This window comes from Equus przewalskii, chromosome 19 (assembly GCF_037783145.1).
Source record: "Equus przewalskii isolate Varuska chromosome 19, EquPr2, whole genome shotgun sequence".
Lineage (NCBI taxonomy): Eukaryota > Metazoa > Chordata > Mammalia > Perissodactyla > Equidae > Equus > Equus przewalskii.
In genome coordinates, this window is record NC_091849.1 from 33,262,794 (window position 1) to 33,279,138 (window position 16,345).

The 16,345-nt window shown below is 42.6% G+C and overlaps 1 protein-coding gene across 2 annotated transcripts; it reads right to left on the reverse strand.

Moving 5' to 3' along the window:
* Window positions 1–8,431: 8,431 nt before the first annotated feature.
* On the reverse strand, window positions 8,432–16,305 carry LOC103541526 (boLa class II histocompatibility antigen, DQB*0101 beta chain-like). 2 transcript variants are annotated; one of them, XM_008508365.2, is made up of 6 exons: window positions 16,024–16,185; window positions 14,314–14,583; window positions 10,505–10,786; window positions 9,921–10,031; window positions 9,409–9,432; window positions 8,432–8,805 (listed from the first exon to the last, which is right to left on the reverse strand). In XM_008508365.2, the coding sequence occupies exons 1-6, from the start codon at window positions 16,118–16,120 to the stop codon at window positions 8,792–8,794; spliced, it is 798 nt and encodes a 265-aa protein (XP_008506587.2). In that variant the 5' UTR covers window positions 16,121–16,185; the 3' UTR covers window positions 8,432–8,791. The 2 variants fall into 2 exon arrangements, with proteins under 2 accessions (XP_008506587.2, XP_070441929.1); XM_070585828.1 differs by lacking the exon at window positions 9,409–9,432 and having other exon boundaries at window positions 16,024–16,305.
* Between the last annotated feature and the right edge of the window lie 40 nt (window positions 16,306–16,345).

The following is a 16,345-nucleotide window of genomic DNA, read 5'->3' on the forward strand; positions in this document are numbered from 1 at the left end:
ATAATTGTTGCATTTTATTAAGGGATTCATTCATAAAGTCTTAGTATAATTTTAAGAAGCAGAATAAAACTTAATTCAAAAAATAAGAGCAATCATTTCTTTTTAAAAAATGGAAAAAGTTTTCTATTTAGAATCTTAAGTGAAAAGATATTACTTCTAAAAAAGTAATAATAGGGTACTAAAAAGTGAAAAATTTAACAGAAAGTTTGGAAAATTAAGAAAATCTCTGTGAAATGAAAGAGAAGACAAAGCAATATGATATATGGTAGAAAATAAAAGACACAGAGAATAGACCCAGGAAGTTCAACTTCAACTAACAGAGCTAGAGAGAGAAACAGAGAAAATGAGGGTGAGAAATTATCAAAACAAATAATAAGGGAAAATTTCCCAGATATAATAGACCTAACTCTTTACATAGAATGGGACTTTCAGATATTTAGCAAAATCAATGAAAAAAGACTCATCGCTAAATACATCACTCAAAAAATTTCAGAATCTCAAAGGTTAAAGGAAAATCATAAATTATCCCAGTGGGAGAAAACAAAACAAAACAACCTGATAACAGACTAAAACTCAGAGTGCCAGATGCTTCTATCATTAGGATAATATGGAAGGCCCTGAAGTTCTAAAGGAAAATTATTTTCTATTAATAAATGTATACCTTCTCAAAATCACAACCAGGCATGAAGAATGAATAAACATACTCCTGGACATGAAAAGATATAAAATTTACCTACCACGCACAGTTTTATTGGAAGTTGGTTAAGGATATGACTTAGTAAAGTGAGGTTGTAAATCAGGAAATAGGAACACACTCGGGGAATGACATCAGCAACATGACCGAATAAGACCATCTCTCCTTCATATCCCCCTCTTAACAACTGGCATTTATCCATGGGCAAAAGTGCCTTTGTGGAAGTTATAAGACCCAGTACCATACACTAAGGGACCCGGGAGGAATCTCACCAACCTGTGCATCTGATAACAAGCTGAGAGACCTCACTTCCAGCTAGGGACCCTCTAACGGCCCATGAACTGACTCTAGGCCCTCTGAGCCTAGTCCAGGAGCCCCTGGAGAACACTGTCTTGGACAATCACCCACAGACAAGAGAGCCTTTGTAGAAGTCCAAGTTTCCAGCAGAGAAGTTCCAGCATACCACTGAAGCAAATAAATACAAGGTTGGATGCATAGGAGAGGGGAAGAGGAACAGTCTGACTTTACCTGCATCATCCCTCCCCCAAGGTGGCACAGCTCAGTGCCAAGAGAGACTTTCTTAACCTGTGATCTCTCCCATGGGGAATGTAAGAGAGTGTGAGTGAGCGTGAGGCTGCCCCAGTGGTGTGGGATGTTGCCAAAGAGGCCCATTTCTCTCTCACTCCATCCAGAGCACTCAGTCATGAGTTGCATAACTGGGGGTGGGGAAAGGCTGAGAGAGTGGTAGATAGGACTCCTGGAGGACATTTAAGTAAGGGGCACAGATCCTATTAACTATGTTGTGGACTCCATCAAGAAGCCCACCCATGAGCCACTGGTGATGCCTCACCAGCATATATCCCCAAATGAACCACAGGCATCCCCAACACTCCATGAATCTTACCCACACAACCATCAAACTGTGGCTAGCTCCCTGTGCACACTGCTGATAGCAGCAAGAGTGAGCTTTGGCAAACTTCTAGTGAGTAGTGTAGAAAGCTGAAATCTGCACAGATCAATAACAAGTAAGGAGACTGAATCAGTAACCAAAAACCTTCTAACAAAGTAAAACCCAGATGGTTTCACTGGTGAATTCTATGAAACATTTAAAGAATAATTAATGCCAATCTTTCTCAAACTCTTCCAAAAAATTAAAGAGGAGAGAATACTCCCAGCTTCATTTTATAAGACCTCCATTACCAAAAGCCAGATAAGGACACTACAAGAAAGGAAGACTACAGACCAAGTTCCCTGATCAAAATAGATGCAAGAATTCTCAAAAAAATATTAGCAAACTGAATTCAACAGCACAGTAAAAGAATCATGCTCCATGAGCAAGAGGGCCTCTGAGATGTAAACATATTTCAACACATGAAACTCAATAAATGTGATACCCCACGAAATAGATTGAAGGATAAAAACCATATAATCATCTCAATAGATTCAGAAAAAGCATTTGTAAAAAACACATCCTGTCATGATAAAAACTCTCAACAAATCAGGTAGAAGGAATATACCTCAACATGATAAAGGCCCTTTGTGACAAGCCCACAGCTGACATCATACTCAATAACTAAAGGTTGAAAGCTTTTCCTCTAAGATAAGGAACAAGACAGGGGTGCTCGCTCTCAACACTCCTATTCAACATAGCACTGGAAGTCCTATCCAGAGCAATCAGGCAAGAAAAAGAAATAAAAGGCATCCAAATTAGACAGGAAGAAGTAAAAATTGTCTCTGTTTGCAGCTTATGTGATCTTACTCATAGAAAATCCTAAAGACTCCACCATAAAACTGTTAGAACTAATCAATAAATTCAGGAAAGTTGGAGGATACAAAATCATCACACAGATCAGTTGCATTTGTATACATTAACGTTAAGCAAATTATCTGAAAGAGAAATAAAGGAAATAATCCCATTCACAATTCTATGAAAAACAAAAAAATACTTAGGAATAAATTCAGCCAAGGTGGTAAAAGGTCTGTACACTGAAAATTAAGACAGTGATGAAAGAAATTGAAGACACAAATAAATGGAAAGATACCCTGTGTTCACAGTTCAGAAAAATTAATATGTCCATGGTTCAGAAAAAAAATGTCCATACTAAGCAAAGCCGTCTATAGATTCAAGGTAATCTTACCAAATTCTAATGGCCATTTTCACAGAAATAGAATAAACAATCCTAAAATTTGTATGGAAGCACAGAAGCCTCCAAAAACTCCAAAGCAATCCTGGGAGAGGAGAACAAAGCTAGAAGTATCATATTTACTGATTTCTATAAATCAGGGGGAAAAAATCTGTAGTAATCAAAGCAGTATGGTACTCACATAAAAACAGACACATAGACCAATGGAACACAGCTGAGAGCCCAGAAATAAACCCATTGTTATATGGTTAACTAATATTTGAGAGGAAGCCAAGCATAATCAGTGGAGAAAACAGTGTCTTCAATAAATGGTGCTGGGAAAACTGGATACTCACATGTAAAAGAATGAAACTAGACCCTTATCTTAGCCCACATGCAAAAATTAACTTGAAATAGATTAAAGACTTAAGTGTAAGACCTGAAACCATAAAACTTCTAGAAGAAAACATAGGGAAAAAGCTTACTCACATGGGTCCTGGCAATGACTTTTTGGATAGGGCACAAGCAACAAAATAAAAAATAAAGAAGTGGGACTATATCAAAATAAACATTTCTGCACAACAAAAGAAGTAATCACCAAAATGAAAATGCAACCTACAGAATGGGAGAAAATATTTATGAATCACACATATGATAAAGGGTTATATCCTAAATACATAAGGAACTCATACAATTTAATAGCAAAAGGGCAAATAATCTAATCAAAAATAGAGAAAGACCTGAATAGACATTTTTCCAAAGGAGGTATTCAAATGGCCAACAGGTACATGAAAAGATACTCAACATTATTAATCATCAGGGAAATGAAAATCAAAACCACAATAAGATATCATCTCACACCTGTCAGAATGGTTATCATCAAAAAGAGAAGAGATAAATGCTGGTGAGGATGTGGAGAAAAGAGAACCCTTGTGCACTGTTGGGGCAAATATACATTGGTGCATCCACTATGGAAAACAGTATGGAAGTTACTCATAAAATTAAATATAGAACTACCATTGGACCCAGCAATTCCACTTCTGAGTATATATCTGGAAGAAACAAAAACACTATGTAGAAGAGATAACTGCACCCCCTTGTCCATTGCTGCATTATTTACAATAGCCAAGGCATGGAAACAGCCTGAATGTCCATCAACGGATGAATGCAGAAAGAAAATGTAGCGTGTGTGTGCGTGTGTGTGTGTGTGTGTGTGTGTATACGTGTATATACACAATGGAATACTATGCAGCCATAAAAAGAAGGAAATCTTGCCATTTGTGAAAACATGGATGGACCTTTAGGGAATTATGCTAATTGAAATAAGTCAGACAGAGAAAGACAAACACTGTATGATCTCACATATATGTAGGATCTGAAAAAAAACAAACTTATAAAAAAAGAGATCAGATTTGTGGTTGCCAGAGGCAGGGAGAGGAGGGTCGGGGAATTAGGCGAAGATGGCCAAAAAGTACAAACTTCCACTTATAAGATAAAGAGTATTGAGGATGTAATGTGTACAACATGATGACTATAGTAAACAATTCTGTAGTGTATATTTGAAAGTTGCTAAGATAGAAGATCTTAAAATTTCTCATCACAAGGAAAAAAAATTTTTTTGTAACTATACGAGGTTATGGATGTTGACTAAACTTATTGTGGTAATCATTTTATAATGTATACATAGATCAAATCTTATGCCATACACTTTATAGTTAGACAATGTTATACATCAATTATATCTCAATAAAACTAGAAAAAAATAAAATTAAAAAAAATTCGACTCCTATCTTACACCACTCACAAAAATTAACTGGTTTGACACATGGACAAAGAGAACAGATTAGTGGTTACAGGGGGAAGGGAGGTGGGGGTGGGCACAAAGGGTAAAGTGGTGCACCTGTAATATGACCGACAAATAATAGTGTACAACTTAAATTTCACAATGTTGTAAACTATCATAACCTCAATAAAAAAAATTAACTGGTTTGAAAACTTACATGTACAGCCTGAAACCATAAAATTTTTAGAAAAAACTCCTTGACGTTGGTCTTGACAATGATTTTTTGGAAATGACAACAAAAGCACAAGCAACAAAAGCAAAAATAAACAAGTGGGATCATGTCAAACTAAAAAGCTTCCTCACAGCAAAAGAAACAATCAACAAAACGAAAAGCCAACCTACGGAATGTGAGAAAATATTCACAAACCATCTGTCTGACAAATGTTTACATCTAAAATATGTAAGGAACTCTTAAAACTCAAGAACAAAGCAACAAATTATAAAATTAAAAAATGGGCAGAGGAACTGAATACATAGAAATGGCCAAAGAAGACATACTAATGGTCAAAAAGTACATGAAAACATGCACAACATGGCTAATCATCAGGGAAATGCAAATAAAAAGACATGAGACATCACCTCATACCTGGTAGAATGATTGTTATCAAAAAGACAAGAGACAGCAAGTGCTGGTGAGGATGTAGAGAAAAGGGAACCCTTGGGACTGTCAGCAGGAATGTAAATTGGTACAGCCACTACGGAAAACAGTACAGAGGTTCCCCAAAAATTAAAAATAAAACTACCATATGATCCGGCAATCCCACTTCTGGATATATATCCAAAGGAAATAATAATAGGAAATTGAAGAGACATCTGAACTCACATGTTCATTGCAGCATTATTCACTATAGCTAAGATATGGAAATAATCAAAGTTTCTGTCAGTGGATGAATAGACAAAGAATATGTGAATAATGGAATATTATTCAGCCATGAGTAAGAAGGAAATCCTGCCATTTGACTGAAGGTAAGACTAAATACTCACAACTAGTCGGCTGTTCTCTGGTACCCTCATACACTTTTCTCCAAGGTATATACCTACTAAGACACTGCTTCTTTTGTTAGCAAACTTGTCTATAAAGGATGTACCTGTGATTTTGATTAACTTACCAATTAAAGATTACCAAATGAAATCTGGCTATTAAAAAATAGTTGTTTCTATGAAACTGTCCCTGGAAGGAAGGGAAGAAGACTCTGGCCCTCTCATTAAAAAGGAATCTTCTATCATGGGGCCAGTGTGACAATGTTGAACTACATGAATGTCCTGGAATGTACTCTACCACTCATCATTATAATAGGGCTTAAGTTTCAACTAGAAAAATCAGATCTCAACGTCTCCCTAAACTCTGAGTCTGGTTCCATCTCTAGCCCTGCCTCTAGTCTTAGCAGGGTCAACAGCAAACAGCTACATATAGACACCAAGGGCTCCCTGGATATTCAGCACAAGTCCTTCTCACTTTCCCAAGAGTGTCACTCCCTCTTGACTCCTATGGTGACTGACAATGCCCACTTTGGGGAAGATGACAAAATCTGCACAAAACCTCTGACCACTCAGCATCTTGTTCTGGGCAGATTCAGACTATGATCTTGGAAAGCATAATTCTGAGTGTCAGTGTTTGTCCACACATTCATAAGTGCCCATGTCTGATAACCTGTATTGCAGCCTATGAGAGAGGAAGACCCCAAGGAAGTCTAGTTCTTATTCTGATCTCATTTAGGAGAAGGAAGGACCTACCATTGGCTCTTCAGGCTCAATAGGTGGGTAAGAGAGCAGGGATGAGAGGATGCCTGCTCCTCAGTGGCATGGCCTTCCATAAACTCAGAGATAAGCTCCCAGCTTATTTGTCTTAACGACAAAACCCAGAGACTGTGATGGAGACCAACTCTCAGTGTTCAGCACCCGCCAAAGGAGCTACAGTATGTAGTAACCTCCCTAATAACTGGGAAAAGAATGTCATCAGGAATCAACAGGTCACTCTATCCACAGGCAAGGGGAGCTCTATCCCCTGATAATGTTGCTCAGCTGTGCCATTAGGTGACTGTGAAGGAGACAAGAAGAAGGATGGATGTGAGTCAGCACCCCTAACAAGACACTCTAGAAAAAGAGGGAGCTCTGCCACTTGGGAGACCTCCATCTCCTAGGGTCTATGATACGAAGAAACAAACTTCCCTTTATGCCACTCCACTGTGATGGGGCTCCGGAAGCTACGGTCTTCTACATGGCAGGTGTAGACATTTTCACACTGGGGAGTCATTTACAGCATCAAGATCCAGAAATACTGTTCCCAATAAGGAGGGAGGACAAAGGTTGACTATTTGAATCTCATGTACATGATGTTTCTGAGAGATGTGCATGGTCAATCAGAACTTTCCTAAGATTATTCAAACGTTGGTAGACACTCTGGAAACACACAACAGAGACAGACACACACACATATACAGAAACAAAGATGAGATAAGATGTGAGGTGATGAAAAAGAGATGCAGAAAATAGAGACAGATGCAAAAAGAAACACAGAGAGATAAAGAGATGCAGACAAATAGTAACAAGTGTGCAGACAGAGAAAAATGAGAGACAGAGGCAGAGATGCAATGAAAGACCAACAAGGACACAAGGAAGACAGAGACAGAGATGCAGACACAGACACAAAAACAGAGAGACATACATGAGAGAAATATACAAGGACAAAGAGAGACACAGGGAAAGAGGGAAAGGTGTACAGATAGAGATATAACAGAAAGAGAAGAGAGACAAAAGACCTCATTGAATATGTGGATCTAATCACTTCTGAAATGTACTTGACCCCAGCCCTCCTTGGAATATGAGCAAAGTAAACTTGAGTTGGGTTTCTATCATTTGGAACCAAAAATAGTACTTTTCTTGCTGGTTATAGTTTTTCAAAAACAAAAAATTGACCTCAATGAATGTGACTTGCCAAGATACATTTGAAACATCAGTTTGGTTCTCTGCAACACCAGGGGCCACTACTTCTGTGCCCAGGTAGTTCTACCATGCTTACACACACAATACTCACCAAACTGGAAGAAAGGCTGGCACATCCTATAAGTGAACAAAAGTAAGGCCATTTTGCAAGTGAACATAAGTGAGGCCATCTTATTACACTAAATAATGCTTTCTTAGTTGGAATCTTTCTAGCATGTGATCATTATAAATTGCTACACAATTTTCTGTCCCCCATCATGTGCGTATACCCCTGCTGAGGTGCTCTGATAGCTTTGTTCTTAACAATTTTAATTAATTTTCCCAGTGAATAAGAAGGCCGCCAGAAAGAAAGAACACCTGTAGAATATTCATCATCATTGACAGAAGAAAAGAACAATAAGAGATACTGGAGTCCATCATGTACATTTCTACACCCCCTCCTTACTGTCCATTTTCCCTATATAACTGACTCAAGATTCTGTAATCCTTGAAGATGGGTTTTTGGGACATTAGTGACCCATCTTCCAATTAGCTGGCTAATCTAATTAAACTTCCTTTGTCCATCTCTAACTCATTGTGATTAATTGGCTCAGACTGCAGCAAGCAGAGTGAGCCCATTGGTCAGTATCAATTCTAAGGCCATTGCACTGAACGTCAACACTAAAGAGCCATGAAGGATGTGATACTGAATTGATTTTCTATCTCCTCTACTCACCCTTACACGGCGCCCCAAGATCCCTCTAGTTTCTCTTCAAGGAACAAAATATGTTCCTTTGATTCTGTAGTGGTTTACTGCCTCCACCCAGTTAACAAAGCTCAGGGTACAGATAACTCATAATCACGTTTAATTATGATAAAAGCTCTATAGTCAGGTAAATGGCTTCAATGTGCTTCTCTTGTACAGCCTGTAGGAGAAGAATGGAAACAGAAGGAACCCTTGGGAACCAAGTAGATGCTGCTGGCAGCAACTGCACAGGCAGAGCTCTGGGCTCACTGCAGGAAGTAGTGTTGCAGTCAGATCCTCAGGGCAGAGGTCACAGGAGGTGACCTGAAGAATGCAGCAGAGTCACTGTAGGAGTCTGATCTCAGAGGGGGACAGGCTGACACAGGCAGCTGGGAATTCTGAGCAAGGACAGGCAGGCATTACAGAACAGCAAAACCCAATCCCTGTCAAAGTATCCTCAGGTGTCAGTCCAGGAGCCCTGTAAAAGAGAGAGAGAGTGATCAGCACACGGCATCCTGCAGGACATTCCCTCTCCCCTCCTCTTGGGGCCCTGCAGCATCAGACAGAGAAAGCTGAGGTCCAAGACATATTGTCCCACAGTATCTGTGTAAAAGTGAAATCAGCTAAAGAGGACATGCTACTTCAGCTCCACACAAGTGTGGGAGGCAGGGAAGCAGCTCTTATCCTTTCAGGGAATATAAAGACTTCACTCTTTTTAGCAAATTAGATGATAATTCACTTTCATCCCACCACTAGTAGCTTCTTTCAGGCACTTATAAATGCATACAATCAGTACCCACCAATAAGTGGCACAAAGTGGGCATCACCCTGGGGTCTAACTCCCAAGACACGGCTCTGACTCCAAGTTTCACAGAAAGATGACACCAAAGCTATGGCCTCGTTCTGGGAAATAACCTCTGGAGATTCCTACAGAAACTGGGTAAAATTCTCCTCTAACTTTGATCCCAGTAGCTGAGGAAAGGCTATGAATTAAGACCATTTTGCTCAGATACACTCACCTCAAGCCAGTCCCTCTTTTACCTGTCCCCACACCCCCACTGAATGCGAGCAGAAATAGTACCTGCTGGCGAAGGCCCACGAGGTCCTGCAAAGAAAGTGATACAGAGAAAGGTCTCATTATACCAACAGCCTGTCCCTCACTCCACAGGGAAATGAGATATGCAACTTCATTGGAAATTCATTTCCTCCCTACCCATCGACCACAAGGCCTTAACTGCCCTAAGCTAAAATCCCCCAAAATGAATGAAATGGTCACCAGAAGGAAGGGAAACCCATGCTCTGACTCTTTTGAAGGAGGAAGCTTTCAGAAAAGAGCCAGTTAGACATCATGAACTGGAAAGAAGTCCCATAACAGACTCCACCAGTCACCTCTGTGGTAGGGCTACCTTTCAACCACTAAAATCAGGTTCCAATGTCTCCCCCCAGGTTGTTCCATCTCCTCCCACCACCAGCCCAGCCTCCTTCCTTCAGGATCAGGAGGAAGAGGTCTCCCTGAACAGTTAGAGTCAGAGGACCCCTGAACACAGGCTCTCAGTCACAGCTCATCTTCCCCTTTTCCCCACAGCGCCTTACCCTTCTTGCTCCTGTAATGGATGATAAGGCCCAGCCCGAGGAAGATCAGCCCCAGCACGAAGCCCCCGACGCCACTCAGCATCTTGCTCTGGGCAGATTCAGACTGCGCCCCTGGGGAGCAGAGCCTGAGTGTCAGTATTTCTTCCCCAATTCCACAGTATCTCTCTGGGCAGCCTGAAGTCCAGTCTGAGGGACAGGAGGAGGAGGCGCCAGGGGAACCTAGCTCTCCATTATGACCACCCCTAGGAGAGGAAACGACCCACCAATCCTTGAACACAGTGGGTCCAAGGTGAGAGAGGGAAGCAGATCCCTGCTCCTCAGGAACACATCCATAATCTTAGACCCCAGGATCCCAGTCACCAGCCACAACTGACTATTCAGAGCTATTAGGGCTGAGTTCTGAGGACATGATATGTAGGGTGATCTCTCTATTATCTAGAAAGACAATGAAACTAGAGGTACTCTAGCCTCCTGCGATTTCCAGTTCAGTAATGACACCGCGGATAAGGGATGGGATGGGCCAGAGGAAGCTCTGCCCTCTGCCTTGTGGGGCCCACAGTGAAAGGAAACAAACTGCCCCTTACGCCACTGCACTGTGATGGGGCTCTGGAGGCTGGGGTGCTCCACGTGGCAGGTGTAGACATCTCCTCGCTGGGGAGTCATTTCCAGCATCACAAGGATCTGGAAGGTCCAGTCCCCATTCCGAATAAGGGGGGTGGATACAACACCGGCTGTCTCCTCCTGGTCATTCCGGAACCACCGAACTTTGACCTGGCCTGGATAGAAATCTGTCACCGAGCAGACCAGCAGGTTGTGGTGGTTTAGAGCCTCTGTCCTGGATGGGGAGACGGTCACTGTAGGTTCCACTGAGGGAAATAACAGACAGACAAAGACATAGTCAGATGTGAGACCATGCCAGTCTCCCCATGGGGAGAGTCCTTCGTACCAGAGTGGAAAGATCCCTAGACTCCAAGTCTTGGATTAGGATCTGAGCGTGGCCACTTTACTAGCTGAATAAACACATTAGTCGTTTACTTTGCAGAGTCTCAACAGATAACAGTTTTCATCCCATGGGAGTTATTTTGTTTACTAATTGATAAAAATGAACCACTTTAAAATGATAAATTGCAATTCTATACAGGCCGCTATTCACAAAATTTTTAAAAAACGAAAATAATAAACCTCGACTTCTTTCCCCCACACCTATTGAAGGTTATCATCAGGATTAGCTCCACTGACTCACTCTAGGACAGTGGCACTGGTTTCTGTTAGTCCCAGTGCTCCTCATAGTAGAGAAAATACAGCAGTTTTGCCTCTCTCCTGCTGGCCAGGAGACCATCAGCACAAGTCACGGCCCCAACAATAGTAACATGGACTGAGAATTAAGAATTTATAGACATTTCTATGTCCAAAAAAGTCATAACACAGTGACCATGGCATCCTTCCTACAAAGTAGCACTTCTCAAACAGGCTATATTCCATAATTCTCAGCCTGTAATACTGACAAAATTTGAGAGCAAGAGCACTTCTTACAAGCTGCTGATCAACAAAGCATCTCTCAGTTTTTAACCTGACCTTCGCTCAGATGCTATTCTATGGAGAACTCCCCACAAACACGTGTATTCATAAATACATGAACTTCCATCTCCACATCATATATGCCACCTATATTTTATACATTCGTTGATTCATTTATTCACTCATTCAACAAACACAAATCTGACAAGCACTGGGACTCCAAAAGTAAACAACAGACCACGGTCCCCACCCTTACAGAACTTGCAATGTAGTAACAGAGACAAAAAAATGAACGTTATTTCAAAAGTGTGTAATTTTGGAAGGAAAAGAAAGGGAATCTTGGGGCCTGCCCGGTGGCGTAGCAGTTAAGTCCGCAGGCTCTGCTTCGGCAGCCCGGGGTTCGCCGGTTTGGATCCCAGGAGTAGACATGGCACCGCTTGGCAGGCCATGCTGTGGCAGGCATCCCACATATAAAGTAGAGGAAGATAGACATGGATGTGAGCTCAGGGCCAGTCTTCCTCAGCAAAAAGAAGAGGATTGTCAGTAGTTAGCTTGGGGCTAATCTTCAAAAAAAAACAGAAGAAAGAAAGAAAGAAAGGGAATCTTGAAAACAAACAGCACTGATAAACACCACATTTGCCCATGCCTCGATCGCTTTATCTTCTCAGATTGCTGCTCATGGTCAAATACAACACACCTCTCCCTACCTATTTTACATGTCTTCTCCTTTACCTCTCCAGCCATTTTACTGCATCTCCCTTATTCCTTTAGTGAGAAACTAGAGTAAATATTTTATGTATTTTATTTATTTGATAATATATTATGTCCTTTCAATTTTTTTCCCTAATTTTCTGTTAACATTCAAGTTTAATTACTAGCTGCCTACCGTACTCCATCCCCTTGCTACTAAGAATTACTTCCTTGTTCTGAAATCAGAGGTTATTATCATGTATGTTCTCTATAGAAAATATTCTGAGAGTCTTGCAGAGGTTGGCCTGGGTTACTGAGGATGTAATGTAAACATACAAGTATAACTGGGGCTTGCTGAGGTCAGCGGACAGACTCTGCACCCTGATTAAAGGGCACCCATGAGCCATCACCTGGAAGGAATCATGTTTTCAGTTTGAACTTTAACTGTTGTTCAGGTTCTCCTTCCTGGAGTCTGACTGAAATCATGGTCAGCCATATGACCATATGGATTTATAAAACCTGTTAATCTTAAACAGATTGGGAGTAAAAGTAGAGGGCACAAATTCAAGGGGAAAATGATAGAAACCTTTTTATGAAAAAAGAACTGAAAGAGCAAAAATATAAGTACTTGGAGGCATTAGGATGTGGGTCAGAAGGCAAGAGAGTGTAAAGTCAGCTAAAAGTGATGTGAACGTGCATAGGTAACACTGTGGTCAGACTAGGATTAATAATGAATTTTCAATCCCCTGACAATATCATTTTTGTCCCACCAATGTTGAAAATAGGCAAGAACAGGCTAGTATTGCTGCTTCTGGTCATAACAGGCTTTAAAGAGGCTTTCCTTCCACTAGACTCTATATACCGGTTGTAGAGAACATAATGACTGCTGTGTTATTTGGGGAGGCTTCAGGACCTGGTGAATAACTGTGGACTGATCACTTTAAGTGTTTATTATGTACCAATATTAGCATATTAAAGTGGTGATGCTGATCCCTAACACATAAGGTAGTTGTGAAATTAAATGGCAAAATATAGACAGTGTTTCCGAAGGTAATCGTCTAGAAATAGGTGCTCATTAAATGGGTGTGATTAACTTTCAAAATGTCTATCCCAGAAGTGGATGGTGATGTTGAGGGAGGGTGGCAGAGGGGGGAGGATAGGCAGGGTCCAGGCCAAAAGAAACCTGAAACAATTTTTATTCAATAATGTGATAGCATCAATTTATTTACTCAAAAACTTCAGCTCTTTCTATTGTGCTAGTTGTTGAGCTTTTCTAAGAAATTAAAATTCTGCCTTACAACATCATTCAAGTGTGGTTTCTATTTTTAGCAAATATTTTTTCCTCAGACTTCGCATTTACAAATTCTAAATTATTAAGATCCAAGTCAATAAAAGTTTATTTTAAAGCATTAAGCAAAATAGTAAAGAATAATCAATAAAGTTAGTTTTTAAGGCTCTACTAACCTATTTTCTTTTGAGCCTAAGTGGAGGGACAGCTGAGCACATTTATTCATTAATTTCACAAAAGTTTATTGAGCTCACACTGTGTCACTCAACGTGTCGGGTACTAGATATACAGGGATAATTAAGATGGTCCCTTACCTCAAAGAGTCCAGGACTAGTGACAGCCATTTAAGGAAACAATTAAGACGAATAATAATTTGAAAGCAAAAAGTCAAAATATAATATGTCACGACTGTACAACCACGAGTGCAAGGTGCCCTGGCCCAGCGGTGGAGCAGCCCCATCTCCACCAGGCCAAGACCCTCAAGCTTCGCAGCCCCAGGAGCTCTGCACTAGGGCCGGCAGGGAGACCCCACAGCAGGGCGGCGGGCGGGGAGGAGGGAGGGCACTGTGCACAGGGCTCTGCTCAGGCGAACGTGAGGACCAGGAAGCGCACACACCGCGGGCAGGAGGCGGGGATGCGCAGAATTAGTGGAAACAAGAGCGGAGAGAGTGACGCCACACTGGGAGGCCTGGCCCGCCTCTGGGGGGGAGCGTTCCAGCGTAGCTGCCCTCGGTCCCCCATCTGCCCTCAGCCCCGCCCCTCCGCCGCGGGACGCGCCCGCCTCCCTGTCCCCTCCGTGGGTCCAAGTCTCAGGCCCCAGAGGCCGCCCCGCCCTCCCTGCGTGGAGATGGCCGGGCCGAGGGTGGCCCCGCGGGAGGGCCGGCGGCCGGCGCTCACCTCGGCGCTGTAAGGTCGTGAGGGCCTCCAGCTGGTAGTTGTGTCTGCACACCGTGTCTATCTCGGCCCGCGTCTGCTCCAGGAAGTCCTTCTGCCCGTTCCAGTACTCGGCGGTCGGCCGCCCCAGCTCGGTCAGCGCCCGGTACTCCCCCACGTCGCTGTCGAAGCGCACGTTCTCCTCCCGGTTGTAGATGTATCTGGTCACGTGCCGCACCCGCTCCGTCCCGTTGGTGAAGTAGCACAGGCCTTTAAACTGGTACACGAAATCCTCTGCGGGGAATCACCGCCCGTCAGTCAGGCCTCAGCCCCGCAGCCCAACGCAGCAGTTCTGGGTCGCAGGCAGTTGGGTCGGATAAACCTAAAGCAAAGCCGCGACCTCTGGTTCCGCCCAACCCGGCCCTGCGCCTCCTGCTGCCCCTCCCGACCCCTCACCCCGGCTGAGGGCTTCCAGAATTGTCTTCATATGGGGAAAGGAGAGCCCTGTCTCTAAGGGCAAGCCCTGCGACCTGAGAACTGAGTGGAGGGCAGTCAGGTTTATTTTCCATCAATCCCTGTACTTGGAGGAATCAGGACGTTCTCACATGAAATCCCATTTTCCATAGAATTCCTCAGAGACAAACAAGTATCCACATAAGCACAAGAGCTCAAGAGAATGACAAGAACGGTCTAGAATTAAGCTTGTCCTCGTCCTGACAAGCGTGTTTTTTTGGTCCCTGGGCAAAGTGCCTCCCTTCTCAAGCCTGGGTTTACACTGAGTTTCTGCCACCCTACCCCACCCCACCACAGTGTGAGGTTCGTCATTCCTGTGTGGTTAGAAGAGATGACGCCTCCCCAGTCCCAGAAAGGGGAATTTTATTCATAGAAAGAACACAGATGTTCAAATTAGATAAATTGGATTCCAATTAAACTGTGCCAATTACCAGCTTGGGCAGATTACTTGACAGACTATCTATATCCTAAGTATAATTGTATAAAAGGAAATCATAGTACCTACACATGGGGCAGGGGAGGGGGCCCCGTTAGGAAGATTCAGAGAGAATTTATATAAAGATACTAATGTGTCTGAAGTGAATGGTTTCTCAATCTGTATTATTTTCCTTCTTCACATTCTCCTTTCTCCTAAACCTAGCACACCATCAACTCAAGCCATGAATCTCATTCAAGTCACTATTTGACCATAAATCAGTGAAACTTGAAGTTAACACTCACTGTCTGTGGTCACCTTGTCAGCTTCACTCAATACCAGGAATTTGCCTCTACCAGCCCTCCACTCAGAGTCAGGAATGTAGAGTCCTTTTCTTCAAATAAAAGACTACAGAGACCACTGCAGCCCTACATTTCCCCAATCCAGAATCCCATAGTATTTAGTCCAGACCCTGAAATGACAAATCCTGCTGCGTCTTCTTTGGAGAAATTCATATCTTCAAAAATAACCCCATGCTCACTTGGTCTTGGCACTCGTGGCAGATGCACACTTTGTCTCCTCCCCATTATAATATCCCCAGGCTTCAGCTTGTGGGATGGGGACCGTCCTCAGCTCATTATTAGGTGGAAATGAGAATGTAACATAGCTCTCTTTCCCAAAGAGAGGGAAAGGGTGATTAAATACTGTATTCTGAGATCATAATATCCCCCACACCCCAGCCCAAGGGTCATTCAGAGCCTGCTCCCCAGGGTGGTGGCTCTGGGGAGCAGCTGCCCTGCACTCACGTGGAGAGTCTCTGCCCTCAGCTACTGGGGTGCTCAGCATCACCAGCGTCACCATCACAGCTACTGTCCAAAGGCCTCTGGGCATCTGTGGAGCCATATTCCCAGAGATAATTGAGAACAGAAGAAGAAGTAATGGTAGGCAACACAGCTCACACCTGGTGGATCTGATGTGCCCACTTCAGAGAATAAAAACCTGTGAGAGCTTTCATGCACAATATGATTGGAGAGTCCCTAGGAAAGGAACCAATCAGCACTGGAGCTGAAGGACCTCATCTGTCTCTGGGCAGTCATTTTTTATGAAGGTTCTCAATCCACTGCCTGT